Source organism: Nansenia antarctica, assembly GCF_963989245.1.
Source record: "Nansenia antarctica genome assembly, chromosome: 10".
Lineage (NCBI taxonomy): Eukaryota > Metazoa > Chordata > Actinopteri > Argentiniformes > Microstomatidae > Nansenia > Nansenia antarctica.
This window is the reverse complement of record NC_137680.1, coordinates 14,473,452-14,490,758: the sequence shown is the minus strand read 5'-3', so window position 1 is coordinate 14,490,758 and position 17,307 is coordinate 14,473,452. Positions and strand designations below refer to the sequence as shown.

The following is a 17,307-nucleotide window of genomic DNA, read 5'->3' as shown; positions in this document are numbered from 1 at the left end:
CCGACAGTTTTTTTTGAGCATGTTCAGGAAAGGTTCAGTCAACAGTAGGGATGTCCCGATCCGATATTGATATCGCATATCGCGCGATATCGGTCCTGAATGCTGGATCGCAGATCGCACCAGAAAAAAAAATAGGCAGCGATCTGGGGCTCGCGATCCGGCGTGTCACTCACGTGATGACAACAGTAGTAGTCAGTGGTCACTGTGTGTAATGAGTCTGACAATGTCATGATGCTAGCTGGTGAAATCATAAACCATTTGCTTACGTAATTTTTCTGAACCTACAGATGGTAAGCTTTCAAATGATGCGTCATACATTGAAATCGGAAAAAAATTCAAGACGGCACGAGTATTTGAATGTTTGTTTGTATCAATGTTTTGCTCAAGAATGGTGACTGCTAAAAACGCTGCTACAGCTAGCTGCTAACGTTTCGTGCTAAAACGAAAGTATTGTAACGTCCCCACCGTGGACAGTGGTTGAAATAATGACAGATAGCTTCTCTCATGTAATCTGTGCGTTTAATTGTAAACTATCTCATACACAACTTTCTTAGTTCACCGGGGGCCCATTCCACTAAGGTGGATATCTCTAAGCCTCGATAAGTTCTAATCGGCGCTAATGTTAGCTTGCATTCGGTTCCATCAATGTGGCTCAAATAATTCGCTGCTTGGTTGAGCTCCTTCTGAGTCAGATATAATTAGCCTGGTCGCGAGCAGGCTAAAAGACTGGCTAAAGTCATGCGTGCGTCAAAAAAGTCTCACAGGCGGAAACTAAACCCCGAACGACAGTTCCTCAAGTGTCTTTTAGGAAATATTAGTTCCCACTTCACACGAGATAGATAGATAGATTGGTTGACTGTGTGATAGATAGATAATTTGATATTTTGAAAGTGTGATCGATCGATAGATAGTTTGATTGTGTGATAGATAACTTGATATTTTGAAAGTGTGATAGATAGATTGATAGATCAATAAATAAAAGAGTGTAAAAAAATAATAATAGGTAATTGTTTCAACTTGCATTGCTGTCATCACAGCGGTCTGGCTGGCGCAGTGGTTAAGGCAGCCAGCTAGAGTTCTGATATCACCACAGTAGTAAAATTCATTTATTAAAATATGAACATATAACAATAACTGGGGCTAGTATGACCTACGCATTTAATCGGTCAGCAATTTCTTGCCAAACCATTTCCCTCGCCTTAAATTAATTGCGGCAGTATTGCACTATTTTACATCTTATTTTTCCGTCTTCATAAAGATCAATAATTCGGAATGCTGCGCAAATGTAGGACCCCTGCAGAGTGGAGTATCTTCATTTCGACAGATCGACTCTTCGGGGCTCTTTATGTCTGCGTGCACGCGCCCATATCGAAGATTTGTAAGCCGGTGTTCTGTGAACACTCATGACACAAGCCTGATCCTCGTTCGAGGAATCACCTGAGGCTTGAATTCCAATCCCGAGTTGCCTGATCGCCTGATTTCTTTCAATCGCCGATATACTAATCCACCTTTAGTGGAACGGGGCCCGGAGCTCTCTCTCCCAACGGTCTCAACAACACACACAGCACCCGCCCCCCCCCCCCCGTGACCTCCACCAATCACAGGGGTGCTGGATCGCAGATCGCACCAGAAAAAAAATTAGGCAGTAGTCTGAAACTACAGATGGTAAGCTTTCAAATGATGCGTCATACATTGAAATCTGAAAAAAATTCAAGACGACACGAGTATTTGAATGTTTGTTTGTATATCAATGTTTTGCTCAAGAATGGTGACTGCTAAAAACGCTGCTAGCGGCTAACGTTTCGTTCTAAAACGAAAGTATTGTAACGTCCCCACTTGGACAGTGGTTGAAATAATGACAGATAGCTTCTCTCATGTAATCTGTGCGTTTAATTGTAAACTATCTCATACACAACTTTCTTAGTTCACCGGAGCTCTCTCTCCCAATGGTCTCAACAACACACACAGCACCCGCTTTCTTAGTTCACCGGAGCTCTCTCTCCCAATGGTCTCAACAACACACACAGCACCCGCCCCCCCCCCCCCCGTGACCTCCACCAATCACAGGGGTGCATTGGCACACAACACAGTAACAGTGCGAACATGAAAATGAACTCAAGCATTAATGAACATTAATGAACAGGGTTGCTACACTATGTTTACAAGCCAGGTATCACTTACCGGTAGCCTCTGGCAACAGTGAATCCAACCCACAGATTATAAGTATTTAGTGATCATTAAACTGTTGTATATTATATCGAGTGGTACTTTAAAACGTTGCCTGTTATGAAAAAAAAACGAAAAGCAGATATTGTTGACACCCCTTCGATTCTGCGACTGGTTTCTGGTCTCACCAGCAGCGTCTCTAGGCTACACTTTTAAAAAGGGTGCTATAATTGATTTGCCATTTGTAAGAGAAGATAAATAGAATAAAAACATGAAGGCACTAAAACTAGAAATCTGACAGTAACTCATTTTTTTTCTATGCTGAATGCTGCAGTTTAAATTGTTTTAACTTTAAACCAGTTGGTCACGGAGTACTGCAGAGTACTGTTTTTGTTGCTTGAATAAAGGCTGGCAGTCTTTAATAGCCAACTGTTGTTGTGGACTATATACTGGGGAAGTATTTGTTATTATTCAGGAGTAAAACAATAAATACAAATATCGGATTGATATCGGTATCGCAGATACCTGAAGCCCAGGTATCGGTATCGGTAGTGAAAAAATGGGATCGGGACATCCCTAGTCCACAGTGGTAGCCTGCTGTTTATTTAGCATGGCTGTGTCCTCTGTCTATGTCACTGCCTTAGTTGACCCTTGATAACACTCACTTGGTGTGACATGTCCTTAACCTGAGGGAAGAACATTTCATGTCAGTATGATAGAAGATCAGAAGAAAGATGTAGCCTGCAGGTAATATGCCATTAGACATAAAAGCATTCACACCTAGTTTATAATCAGACAATGATCAAAGTTGTATTCAAGTTGTATTCACTGTGTGTGTGTGTGCCTGTGTCTTGTCTGTGTGTGTGTGTGTGTGTGTGTGTGTGTGTGTGTGTGTGTGTGTGTGTACGTCTGTGTCTGTGCAGGCTAAGGGAGTAGCACTGTTCCCCTGCATGGACTGCAGCTGTGTGTTCAAGAAGCTGGGAAGTCTCAACGCTCACATCAGCAAGATGCACATCTCTGTCATAGAGGAGCCTTCCAACACACAGGTAAGTGTGCGGCCGTACCACCTTGTCAAGCCTGATCTCGTCAGATCTCAGAAGCTAAGCAGGGCTGGGCCTGGTTAGTAACCTGGATGGGAGTCCAAAAAGGGTGAAAGCCTGGTTGGCGTGGCACATATATGTGGCTTGGGGTTGGCATGTTCCCCCCATGTCCACTAGGGGTCTCCTTCACCCCACATGGAAAGACATGCCAAAGTGAACACCTGCCCCTAACCATGACGGTGAAGAACGCTACTTGGTCCCCGGGGCGCCGGGCGTCGGTTCAAGCCGCGCCAAAAGGGCGAACGCTGCCCCTGGCTGCCAGTGGAGGAATGGCAGCCCGGATGGGTTACAAAGGCAGAGGACAATTTCCACCTGGCGACCCGCAGAAGATAGTGCATGTGCTTGTGTTTGTGTGTGTGTTCACCTAAAAACTTGCATGTGTGTGATCAGAGTGTAAAACTGCCGTGTGTGGCCATTAAAAAGACCATCAAGGACCATCAAGGTCCGATTTCTCTTTTTTTTCTCTCTCTCTCTCAGTCCTAACAGACTGTCAAACACACACACACACACACACACACACACACACACAGACGGGGACAGACACACACACACACACACACACACACACACAGACGGGGACACACACACACACACACACTCACACACACTCTGCCATCAGCCTATACCCTCTGTAAGGAGTAGTATCCTGATCTGTGACCTCACACTAGCTAATCCCATGCTCTGCGATATAGTGGCTAAACTACCCTTTCAGTTTTAGTTGAATTTATTTGCACACAAAACAAGATAAGGTGATAGACAGTTAGAATCAAAGACTAGGTTTAAACATGTAATGCTGAGGTGAAAAAGCCCACAGGGGCATATGTATGAATCTCACCACTTTTAGCTCATCGTCAAAGCTATAATGCACTCATGGTTAAAAACAAACAAACAAACAAACAAACAAACAAAAAAAGTAATTCTCTCTCCTTCTGTCATACCTCCTTCCTCTCCTCTTTCCTCCCCTCTTCTCCTCCCCTCTCCTGTAGGAGGCTGAGGAGACAGGGCAGGGCACGGCGGGATCAGAGGACAGTGAGGTGGTGACAGACGTGATCCAGCAGCTTCTGGAACTGTCCGAGCAGGTCACAGGGGACCAGTCACAGCCCACGGAACAAACCATCACCATGGAGACCGCCATCAATCAGGATATCCTACAGGTGACACACACGCACACACACACCCACACGCACACACGCACACGCACACACACACACACACACGCACACGCGCACGCGCACACGCACACGCACGCACGCACACACACACACACACACACACACACACACACACACACACTCATACGATTAGATTAGATTAAACTTTATTGTCATTGCAGATGTAGTAGAAGTACCAGACAACGAAATCTAACCAGAAGTGCAAATAGTGATAGAAAACATGATAGTGATAGTGATAGGTAGGTACAGTATGGCAAGTACGGTAGTTAGAGGTATATACAGGAAATTATAATAGTAAGATGCAGTACAGTTAAGGTAACTCTGTACAGTATGGTGTATACAGATACATAGAGGCTGTATCAAAAAGAGGTATGTGCAAAGGTAATATTTGTAAACAGCAGTAGTGCAGGTTATTGGGTAATAGGGTAATTGCGTGTTCACATTGACCTGGGATGTAAATGGACTAACCTATTATAACGCCTTGTTCCAAAGCGCCTTTCAATGGCCTCTCATCCACCCATTCACACACATTCAAGGCACCGGCCTGCTCATTGGGACCAATTTGGGGTTCAGTGTCTTGCCTAAGGACACCTCGACACGTGGCCAGCCGGGGTTCGAACCGCCAATCTGCCGACCTTGCGATCATTAGACGCCGGCTCTACCTCCCTCCTGCGCCACAGCCTCCCCAGTCTCAGTTCACTATGCAGAATAACTGTCAGATGTGTGTGGTGCAACCAGCAGTAGTGAGTTTGGTGCCTGATGCGCTGGGCGGTTTTCACCACCCGTTGCAGGGCCGTCCGGTCGGACACAGTGCAGTTGCCGTACCACACTGTGATGCAGTTGGTTAGGATGCTCTCAATGGTGCAGCGGTAGAAGTTGGCCAGAATCCTGGGAGACAGCTGGGTTTGCTTCAATCTCCTCAGGAAGTGTAGGCGCTGCTGCGCCTTTTTGACCAGGTGCACACACACGCACGCACGCACGCACAGACACACACACGCACACACACGGACATGCACACACACACAAACACGGACACACACACTCGCACACAAACACACGCACACACACAAACACACAGACACAAACACACACTCACACAATCACACGCACACAAACACACGGTCACAAACACACACACACACACTCACACAAACACACGCACACAAACAAACACACACACAAACACGCACACAGACACACGCACACAAACACACACACACAAACAAACACACACACACACACACACACACAAACACGCACACAGACACACACACACAATGTCGCACACACACACACACACACACACAATGTCGCACACACACACACACACACTTTCATTTAGATGGGACCATGAATGTGGAAATGATTTAAATGGAATTTTGGGGGGCCTGAAGGCGTGAATACATTTGACAGTTCGTCTGCATAGTGAACTGAGACTGGTGAGGAACAAAAAGCTCAATAGGAGATTTCCCCTGTCAGAGAGCACAAAAGACTTTGAAATAGTTTGGGTCTGAGTTAAATGATGCTACCCTCTGCTAGGTCCACGGCCATGGCTGTGTCAGTGACTCTCATATTCATAGTGAGTATCACCGAGGGGAGGGGGAGGGAGGGAGGGCTGCCCAGGACAGAGAAAGAAGAGAGGGTATGGTAATGAACTGCCCTCAGGAAGGTCACCGACATTTATTATTATTACAGCCTGTGGATTTGAATAGTCACCTGTGCCACCGCACTCGAGGGACAATCGTTCTCTCTGAACTGTGAACTGGGTGAATTCATTACTGTTTTATCCGTCAAATCTCTTTCTCTCTAAACGAGTTAAACTTTGAACGTTTTTAAAAGTTTTTTTTCCCTCCGGTGTCCAGCTTTTTGCTCAACTTTTTATTTTTATTTCGAACCTTAAGCGACATCCCTGGTCCTGTTAGTCTGTATGACATGTGACCCAGAGACATGACATGCATGTATGACACTCACACCTGTTTGCATGTAGTGAACGTGTGTGTGTGTGTGTGTGTCCTTTGTCCATGCACTCAGCAAGCCCTGGAGAACAGTGGCCTGAGTGTGGTTCAGTCCCAGACCAACGAAGTTCCCAGGCAGGGCCAGACCCAGCCCACAGGGGGCGCTCTCCCTGACAGTAAGAAGCTATCTGGCCAGGACAAACCACTCAAGAAGGAGAAGAGGAGCATCTTCAAGAAGCCTGTCCAGATGCCAGGTAGGACAGACCACGGGATGTGTCCATCCGCGTAGATGCCTGAATTGGAATATAACTAATTTTTTTTCTCAATGGATGGAATTGATTCACCACCTCTCTCTGTGTCCTGACTTACTCACCTGTTCATCACCTCTCTCTGTGTCCCTCTCCTCTCCTACTTGACCTGATCACCATCTCTCTCTGTGTCCCTGTCCTCTCCTACTTGACCTGATCACCACCTCTCTCTGTGTCCCTCTCCTCTCCTGACTGACCTGTTCACTACCTCTCCTCCTCTCCTCTCCTCTCCTCTCCTGACCTATTCACTACCTCTCTGTGTCGTCGTCGTCCCCCGCCTCCCCTTCTCTCCTTTCCTGCCCGTTGACCACCTCTCTCTCCCTGTCCCCCCACCCTCTCCCCACCCTCCCCCCTCGCCAGGCTCTATCCGAGAGGAGAACGGTGTGCGCTGGCACGGCTGTCCCTACTGCTCCAAGGAGTTTAAAAAGCCCAGCGACCTCGTGCGCCACATCCGCATCCACACCCACGAGAAGCCCTTCAAGTGTAAGCAGTGTTTCAGGGCCTTCGCCGTGAAGAGCACCCTGACGGCCCACATGAAGACCCACTCAGGCATCAAGGCCTTCGAGTGCCAGTGCTGCATGAAGTGTTTCTCCACGTCCGGGAGCATGAAGGTCCACATGCGTCTACACACAGGTGAGGGCCGACGCGTGGAGGTGTCAATCAATACATAATAATAACACCTTCAGGGGGTGTAAATCACAGAATTTCGCACAGAATTTCTTATGACCTGAGAAGCTTTGATCTGGCAACCTGGTTCGGGCTGTTCACTTGATGCAGGTGTATTTCTGAAGGCAAAAGCAAAAGAACCATCTAGAATCCATAGTTCTACCTCGCCTTTTTTTCTCTGATAAAATTTTTGGTCTGATGAGTGAAATGTGCAAAAACATTCTTCCTCTCAGTAGGTTCTGGGGGTGTTTTTCATGGTTTGGGCTAGGCCCCTTAGTTTCAGTGAAGGGAGATTTAAATGCTACAGCATACAATGAGATTCTAGAGAATTATATGCTTCCAACTTTATGGCAACAGTTTGGTGTGAAATAACTTGGCTGGCCTGAATCCCATCGAACACCTTTGGGATGAATGTAAATTCATCGAACTGCGAGCCAGGCCAACATCCGTTCCCGACCTCAGTAATGCTCTTTTGGCTGAATGGGAGCACATTCCTGCAACCATGTTCCAAAATCTAGGGGAAAGCCTTCCTAGAAGAGTGAAGACTGTTATAGCAGAAAAGGGGGGACTAACTCCATATTAATGCCCATGGTTTTGGAATGAGAGGTTCAACAAGCACATATGGTTAGGAAGTTTGTGTGTCCACATACTTTTGGCCATGTTATGTAAAATGTTATTTTCATGCTGTTATGTGTAACAATTAAACACCAAGTACAGTCTAAAAAATTCCCCAGTTGGCTAATCGACACTTCATTTGGAGTTGGCCGCCATTACCGCTAAGCGTACCTGTACTTTCATCGTGTCTATTGAATGCCCCCTGATTCTTTCCATTGTTTACAGTCAGACAAAAAAAAGAACTCAAAAGTACAACAGGACCCCATTAACGCCATGTTGGAGAATGTCCTAGAATGCCATTAGTGCCACAAAGGTGATGATTAGCATATCAAATCAAATCAAATCAAATTTTATTTGTATAGCGCATTTCTTACAAGATGCAACTCAATGCGCTTCACACAATGAAAATGTTCAGTCAATCAGTCAATCAATCAATCAATACTGACAGAGCCGCGAGCAGGCAAAAGTAAAAAACCTGTATACTATGTAGCCAGGAAAAAATTCCCTTGCAGCCCTCTACCAATAGAGCGACTACTAGCCAGTTTGCTTACCAGTACCCAGCGGTCCCCCAGGGGAGGCTAGGACCACCGGCACAAAGCAAGCAAGCAAGGGCAAAAACCTGTACACCATGTATCCAGGAAAAATTCCTTGCATATTATCGGCGTACACACTGTCCATAAATTTTGTGTTGTATTTGCATCGTTCTGCATCCAGTATGGTCACAGGTCCTGCCAAAAGAGAAACTTAAGCACAGTTATAATGCAACAACACAATAGAGACAGTAAAGATGACAGCAATACAACCTGATGGTGGTCCTGGTACACTCTTGTACCGGTTCCAGTACTGCTCTAGGTGCTATTTGGAGCTGACAGTGCCTCATCAGCACCCGGGTCCATTTTCCTGTCAATACAAATCTCAAAAACACGAGTATGGTGTAGTGGCCTAGTGATCCTAGTTCTATAATGTCCAATGTCTCCCTTAGTATCAAAAGGCGACATTGAATAAGTAGGTTTTGAGGTCACGCTTAAAAATGTCCTGAGTTTTAGACAACCTCAGGCCCTCAGGTAGGGTGTTCCACAATCTAGGAGCATATATGCTAAAAGCTGATCCTCCAAATCTCTTTGTCCTAGCCTCTGGCACTATTAAAAGTTCCGTGCCACTAGACCGTAAGGGTCTAGCTGGTGTGTATCTTATGAGCATGTCCACCATGTAATTGGGTGCATCACAGTGAAGTGATTTATAAACTAGTAAAAGGATCTTGAAGTCTATTCTATGACTGACAGGGAGCCAGTGTAGTGATCTCAAGACAGGTGTGATGTGCGCTCTCCGTTTGGTCCTAGTAAGGACACGAGCAGCAGCATTTTGAACCATTTGTAGTCTATTTATCATTTTTTTGGGGAGACCTGTCAGGAGAGCATTACAGTAATCTAGCCTACTAGTAACAAACGCATGCATTAATTTTTCAGTGTCTGCCTGGGAGAGAAATGATTGTACCTTAGTGATGTTTCTTAGATGGTAGAAGGATGTTTTAATAGTGTTATTTATATGAGTTTCAAAATTTAGATCTGGGTCAATTATGACACCAAGATTCCTGGCCTGACACTTAGTGTTAAGAGCTAGTGTTTTCAAGTGTGCAGATAATTTCTCTCTCCCAGTTTTCTCGCCAATGATCAATACCTCTGTTTTTTCTTGATTGAGTTGGAGAAAGTTTTGTGTCATCCAAATATTAATATCGGCAATACAGTCTATCAGGTGGTCGATCATCTTGTAGTCGTTGGGAGTTACTGAGATATAAAGCTGAGTGTCGTCAGCATAGCTGTGGTAGTTAACGCTATGCTTCTTGATAACAGAACTGAGGGGTAGCATGTATAGGCTAAAAAGCAACGGTCCTAAAATGGACCCCTGGGGAACTCCACAGGTTGTGCTATAATTTTTTGACTTATGGTCACCAAGGGCTACAAAGTAGTCACGGTCAGCCAGGTAGGTCCTGAACCAGTTTAAGACCGGACCTGAGAGGCCAACCCAGTTTTCAAGTCTCTCAATAAGTATGGAGTGGTCTACCGTATCAAAGGCTGCACTTAAGTCTAAGAGTACAAGAATCGAGAGTTTTTTCGAGTCTGCATTTATCCTAAGGTCATTAGTTACTTTAAGCAAAGCGGTTTCTGTGCTGTGGTATGATCGGAAACCTGACTGAAGTGGGTCATACCTATTATTTAGGACTAAGAATTCATGAAGCTGTCTATACGCTGCCTTTTCTAAAATTTTGCTTAGAAAAGTAAGATTGGATATTGGTCTACAGTTTTTTGGATCAGAAGGATCTAGGTTACTTTTCTTCAGGGTGGGTCTAACCAGGGCAGTTTTTAGCGCCGCAGGAAATATCCCTTTAAGTAGGGAGTGATTTACAATGCCTAGTATGTCATCAGACACAGATTCAAAAATGTCCTTAAAAAAGGTGGTAGGAATAGGGTCAAGAGGACACGTAGACGGTTTAAGCTGTGACACAATTTTACCTAGTGTTTCCGTACTAATCATGGTGAACATGCTCATAGTCATGTTCTGTGGTGGCGGATCTGTGGTGCTACACAAACCTAGTCTTTCCTGAGTAATACACATTCTAATATTTGTTATCTTATCCCTGAAGTGGGCTGCAAATTCCTCGCATTTGGTGACAGAGGCTGCGCCGTCTAGAGTCCTAGGAGCAGGGTTTACAAGGCAATCAATTGTCGAGAACAAGACCCTGGGGTTATTCTTGTTTGTAGATATTATCTTTGAGAAGTGATTTTTCCTAGCATTTCGCATTGCCAAGTTAAAGGCAGATAGATGTTCTTTAAAAGTATTCTGATCAATCTGTAGTTTGCTCTTTCTCCATCTGCGCTCAGCTTTTCTACATGTTCTCTTTAAGAGATTTATTTCACTGTTTCGCCATGGTGCTCTCCTCTTGGCTCCAACCTTTTTTAGTTTGGTAGGTGCCAGGGAGTCTAGGGCCATTTTTACTTTATTGTTAAAGGTAATTACTAAGTCGTTTTCACATAACGTGGGAGTTGTGTGATTACTGTTCATTAAAGCTTTGAAATGTTCAGCCACTGCAGGGGTAAGATAACGTTTTTTAACAACACGTTCAGCATTGCTTTCAGCTTTATGTGTTTCAATGGTAAAGAAAATACAGAAATGGTCAGAGAGGGCCAGGTCGCTGATACCTGATATTGAGACCTCAAGACCCTTTGTAATCACAAGATCAAGGGTATGGCCATGATTGTGGGTGGGTTCATTGACATGTTGGACAAAATCCATGGATTCCAAGAGGTCAATAAATTCCCTAGCCCTCAAGTCAGCCTCATTATCAACATGAAAGTTAAAATCACCAGTGATAATAATCCTATCATAGTTGGGATGGATAATGGATAGGAACTCAGAGAAGTCAGGTAGGAAGGTAGGGGCTGGTTTCGGCGGCCTGTATACAGTTACCGTAAGAATAGGTGGTTGGCATGCCATAACTGTGGCATGATATTCAAAGGAGGAGAATATATCAAAGGATATGCTCCTGCAGTTTAGGTTATTTGAAGCTATGGTAGCTGTTCCTCCCCCCTTTTTTCCATTTCTGATTGATTGGAAAAAACTGTAGTTGGGGGGAGATGCCTCAATAAGGGCTGCTGCTCCATTTGTATCTAGCCAGGTTTCTGTGAGTAGCATGCAGTCGAGTTTTCTATCACAAATGAGCTCATTTATGATAAATGTTTTTTTGTTAGATAGGGACCTGATATTCAAAATTGCCATGGAGATGTCATTTTGACACTGGGGCTGACTCGTGGGCATACTTAATGAAATGGGTAATAGATTTCTCAAATTTGCGCCATGTATTGCCTTATTTGTGGTGGAGGGAGTCCGATGGGAGACAATAGTCTGGATGGCATGTTTGGTGTTAGAGGAATGGATCGGACTCATCATAGCATAATTAGCCTAGTGTCGATGTTGGCGAGTGGGAAGTGTTATGTCATGAAAGCTTTGGATAGACCGTTGTTTACGAAGCCACGTCAGGCTCCTCTCATAGCACCTAATTGGTATGCTGTCTCCCGGCCAGTTTTGGATGTCTGGATGAATTAAGTGTCGAGATGGAATGTTAGCGCTAGCGCTGGGGCTAGCCGCAATGCCTCAGTAATTACAGAGGTGCTGCTGCTGAACCCAGACATGCCCCCTTGCTTACATCAATATTTAATTACGGTGTAGTTGTCTTTCAGAGTGACGACCTTAAGATGTCCGCCTGTATACTTTTAATGTCGCTGCGAGTGTCGATGTATACAAAGCCGTAGCCTATCTCCTTTTAATCAGATCATCTCCATACGGGCGCATCCATTTGAACCTTTTACCTTGAATCTTTTTATGCAAACACACTCAAAGGAGTGTGTGTACAGTGGCTGAGCTGCTGCTGCTGTGTATTGTTTGTGTGATTGATTTATGGTGAAACATTTGACACAGTTTGACATTGTGTATGTTCTCAGGAGACAGCATTTTCAGTGCTTTCGGTGTCTATTGAAAGGTGTTATATACATGTAATCAATTATTATTATTATTAGTTGATGACCCGATTACTTGTTTGTTTACACCAAGCACATTTACGTAGATTAGCTGTAACTCTTAAGATGAGGAACGGCTCCGTTTTAATGTAATTATGTTAAGTTGCTTTCCGATGGAACTGTGACCTACATGCAATTCTATTTGGTGGTTTTCACCGAAACCTGGTTTTAATTGAGGTCATTGTCCTTGTTGCTTATGTTAGGTGTGCGTCCGTTCCCCTGCCCCCACTGTGACAAGATCTTCCGTACGTCTGGCCACAGGAAAACACACATCGCCTCCCACTTCAAGAGCTTACAGCAGAAGAAGCACAAGTTCCCACGCAAAACGCACAAGACCAAGGTGTCCAAGAGTAGCCTGCCTCTCCCTGATATTCCCCTCCAAGAACCTATACTCATCACTGACCTCGGTAAGACTACACACACACACACACACACACACACACACACACACACACACACACACACACACACGCACACATATAAATACACACACACACATACACACACACACACACACACACACACATCTACACACTGCCTATAGTAATCACCTGCATACATCACTAGTTCCCATGGTGATGGATCACACACACACACACACACACACTTGTTCCCATGTTGACAGCTGTGTCCTGGTCCTCAGGTCTGATCCAGAACCCTCGCCTCTCCTTCCAGCAGTACCTGGAAATGGTGGACAACGACCGGCCGTACAAGTGTCCCTACTGCAGCAAGGCCTACAAGAAGTCCAGCCATCTGAAACAGCACGTCAGGTGAGGCTGCCTGACACTTCATAGGGGTGGTTCCCCTGCAGGACCCAGATTAGGCCTACACCTGGACTAAAGACTATTTTCAAGACATAGTCTTCCTTAGTCCAGGTACAGCAGAGGCGGAGGGAGGCAGAAATCAGAAGACGGGGCTGATTGCAGAACATGTGTTTGGTACCATTCCTCCTACCATTCCATGCGTTAACAATGAGCCTGTCTTTCCCGATTCCTACCTCCACCAGCCTCTCCTGGGGCCTCATTTATAAACGTTGTGTACGAAAAAAAGCATGCACTAAAAAAACAACTTGGTGTGAAAATGTGTGGTCCACCACGCACACCCATGCGGACCCATGCGTACGCACAGAAACTGGAGAAATTAGCAACTGAGACTGCGATGGCAGAATGGTGAAATGCAAGAAACGCTTTGAAATTGATACCATTGTGTAAAATAAATTGAAATATTACCTCTCACGTATTATATATGAAGAGTGCACACAACAAAACATGATTTAGGATAATAAATACAAACCCCTCAATTATGTTGTACAGTTTCATCGGGAATCATATTTGATCTGTCATTTTTTGTCCTGTAATTATCTGTAATTATTCGTTTTCGAGATACGAGTGCAGTTTCATATTGTTATTACGTGTTTGTTTGCGCAGAACGGTTGCGCAGAATTTTGCTGGGTGAAATGTCTTTTCTGTCGGCGTTTGCCATCATTGTCGTCATGCAGTCAGTATGGATTCATATTAATTAGAGGTGTTTCACTGACCAATTATAGACAACTATGGACGTTAAAAGAGTGGGACAAGATTCTCTTTCACCTGCGCCAAATTTACAGTTGATTGTGATTTATAAAGGGAAAAAAGCGTGGGACGCACTGTGTTATAAGTCAGAATCTTTGTGTGCATAAACATCCAGGAGCAGGCTTTAGTCTGAGTCTGGGAAACCAGAACGCTACCAAAAGTACCAGAAGAACCCTTTTCTGTTGGATTGTCATCTGTTCCTCCTCCCCTCTCCTGGGGGAGCGCTACTCCGTTCTACATGGAATAGCCTCATGAATGTGTCTGAGAGAGGAGTATAGTGAGAGGAGGGTGTAAGTGTGTAATCAGTGAGAGGACAGTGTAAGTGTTTAGACAGTTAGGAGACATAGATCAAAGGGTAAGGCACTGCCAGAGCTGATGGAAATCTCAGTTCTTCATTCAGCCCACACAGCTGGACCCAGAGTATGGACTTGGTCTGCTGCCCGATATACAAGTTAGTAAAAGATGCCTTCAACACAGAAAGCTCTAAGCGTCTGGAAGCATCTGCCACAGCCACTGAGCAGTGTTATCAGTGGTGTTAGACCCCCCCACCGCCGCCGCCGCCGCCCTGCAGCTCAGTCTGGCTTTAAAGCAGAGAGAAGGGGAGGGGATGAGAGTAGACAGGAGAGAGTGATGCGAGGAGAGAGAAGAGCGAGAAAAGAGTTGAGACGGAAGGAATGAATGAGTGAGAGAGAGAGAGAGAGAGAGAGAGAGAGAGAGAGAGAGAGAGAGAGAGAGAGAGAGACAGAGACAGAGACAGACAGTGTTAGACAGACCATTTTTAGTTTTGCTAATTATTGTCTTGTTCGATTTCTGTTTTGTCTGTCTGACTAGCATATAATGGGGTTTTGTTCAGTGTTTCTGTCTTTACAAGTCCATTAACCTCCCACACATCTGAGAATGAAACCCTGTTATTACCACAGTATGACTGGGGGGGTGGGAATAGCCAAAATGAGCTTTTGTATTCAGCTTTTGTTTTTTCTTACGACGAGCAAAATAGGAGGTGAAATCGAGGACACCGAGGAGTAATTGCATAGCCATGTTGATGTTTGCTTCGGCGCATTGCGTTTCCCCCAATGTCTACTCAAAATGTTCTTAATTTCCCCAAAAAGTTCACAGAAATAATGATGAGCTTCAATTATAGACGAACTCACTTACTTACTTACTGAGTCTACACACAAACCTCTGTTGGGAATTTTACAAACAGTCTGTGAAATAGAAACACTTTTAATTGTCTTCATTACCCAGAATACAGCATGCATAATGAAACCTTTTTTTTCTTCTTTTGCCTCGGGAACGGGATTGACATTTCGATCTGCGGTCACGTTTCTTATCCCTGGGTTGCACTCAATTCATTTACATAACCAGGTTTTCTCAACAATGTCAAAACCCCTCATTTTCCAAGAGGGGGCCAAGCTGGCTCTGTGAAATTAATTAATTGGCACTTTAAGATGACCTGCGATGTTTCTTGTACCCGGTGTCAATAGGCCATCATTGCATAATGAATGTCACCTCACCATCACCCACATGGGGGAGAAGACCATCACTGTGGGAGTCACCTACCGTTCTCTAAGATAACCTGCTGTGTGTGTTTTTAACCCAACCTGTCTCTGTGTTCCGGGTGTTTCGTGGTCAGGTCCCACACGGGGGAGAGGCCCTTCAAGTGTCTCCAGTGCAGTAAGGGCTTCGCCTCTTCGGGGGTCCTGAAGGCTCACATCCGGACCCACTCCGGCCTCAAGGCCTACAAGTGCGTCATGTGTGACCAGACCTTCACCACCAGCGGCAGCCTGCGGCGTCACATGACCACCCACAGCGACCTCCGACCCTACATGTGCCCCTACTGCCAGAAGACCTTCAAGTCGTCGCCCAACTGTCGGAAGCACATGAAGACACACAGGTAAGAAGAAGAAAGTGATACACACACACACACACACACATACAGATTTTTCATCCGTTTTGAAAAAGTTAACTTTATGATGGCTGGATCCCGCCTGAAACACCACCACTAGTGTGCCCTTGAGTAAGGCGCTTAGCCCCCAGTTACTCCAGGGGGAATGCCCCCCCTGGACATCCAATGAATTATTCATTATTATTATTATTATTACGTCGCTTTGGATTAAAAGCGTCACAAATTTAAATTAAAATAAATACATAAAAAATGTAGAATAATTATTGATCCATAACAGGACATTTAAATGTTAAAATGTACCCCCACCACACACACACACAAACACACACACACACACACACACACACACTCTCTCTCTCCCTCTCAGGTATGAGTTGGCTCAGCAGCTCCAGCAGCAGCAGCCGTCAGACGACCCCATGGGCGGGGCTTCGGTGACCCACGACATGCAGGTGGAGATCGAGGCCGACACCCTGCAGCAGCAAGCTTCTCCCAGCGTGGGCGGAGAGCAGCAGAGCATGCTGGGGCTGCGCCAGGGCCAGGTGGTGGTGGTGGTGGGCGCCGGCCAACAGGTGGGGCTGGAGGCCCAGCTGAACGACCAGACCCTGGGGCAGGGGGAAGGTAAGAGGCCTGACACTGTTTCTTACCGTTTTAAAGTCAGATGTTGTTTGCTGTAGTGTTGTGTTTGTGTGTTGTGTTTGTGTGGTCCTGTTCAGTTCCTCTGTAATGCGTCATCGGCTAGGTCTTGGAAAAATGGAAAACGAAACGTAATGGGTTCTCCATTGACTTGAGCTGGTGGAATAAAAGTTCAATCAAATAAATGTCTGCATGCATGTAGACATCCCGGTCCTTCGATTTCTGCCTGCACCAGCCTCCTCACCCCACACTGCTATGCTCAGAGACAACGGTGGCCTCCAACGATTGATCCCAAAAAGATGATAGTGTAGAAATCGATGTGAAAACACCTGAAAGGACTGCCCTAGCCCATCTCCCTCAATGCTCTACGAGAACTCATCTCAGGAGCACCCTATGAATATCGTAATAGCTATCGTCTCTGCTTTTTACGGAACCAGATGACTCTTTGAAGAGATCCCTCTTATCTTTCCAGAGCTTAAAGGCATTTTTTTTCCACTCTAACGCTGAATCTACTAAGACCTTGTCATTCTCCCTGCTCCCTGATTGCTGCTTCCATGCCCGGGGCCCACTTGATCTCATTAGGATACACTGAGTACGATTGAACACCACCACCTCCTCCTTGGCCTTGTAGCCTTCATTTTCAT

At 45.3% G+C, this 17,307-nt stretch overlaps 1 protein-coding gene across 1 annotated transcript in view; it reads left to right on the top strand.

Annotated features, from left to right (window-relative positions):
• Positions 1-17,307, top strand: part of znf236 (zinc finger protein 236) — a gene marked incomplete at its 3' end in the record, with an annotated part of 79,465 nt that overhangs the window by 18,625 nt on the left and 43,533 nt on the right. Inside the window, exons 7-14 of the mRNA XM_080540629.1 lie at positions 3,090-3,212; positions 4,253-4,420; positions 6,470-6,647; positions 7,062-7,334; positions 12,757-12,960; positions 13,197-13,323; positions 15,758-16,018; positions 16,398-16,648. Of these exons, the coding sequence (XP_080396755.1) occupies positions 3,090-3,212; positions 4,253-4,420; positions 6,470-6,647; positions 7,062-7,334; positions 12,757-12,960; positions 13,197-13,323; positions 15,758-16,018; positions 16,398-16,648 (1,585 nt within the window). The remainder of the gene's footprint in view (positions 1-3,089; positions 3,213-4,252; positions 4,421-6,469; positions 6,648-7,061; positions 7,335-12,756; positions 12,961-13,196; positions 13,324-15,757; positions 16,019-16,397; positions 16,649-17,307) is intronic.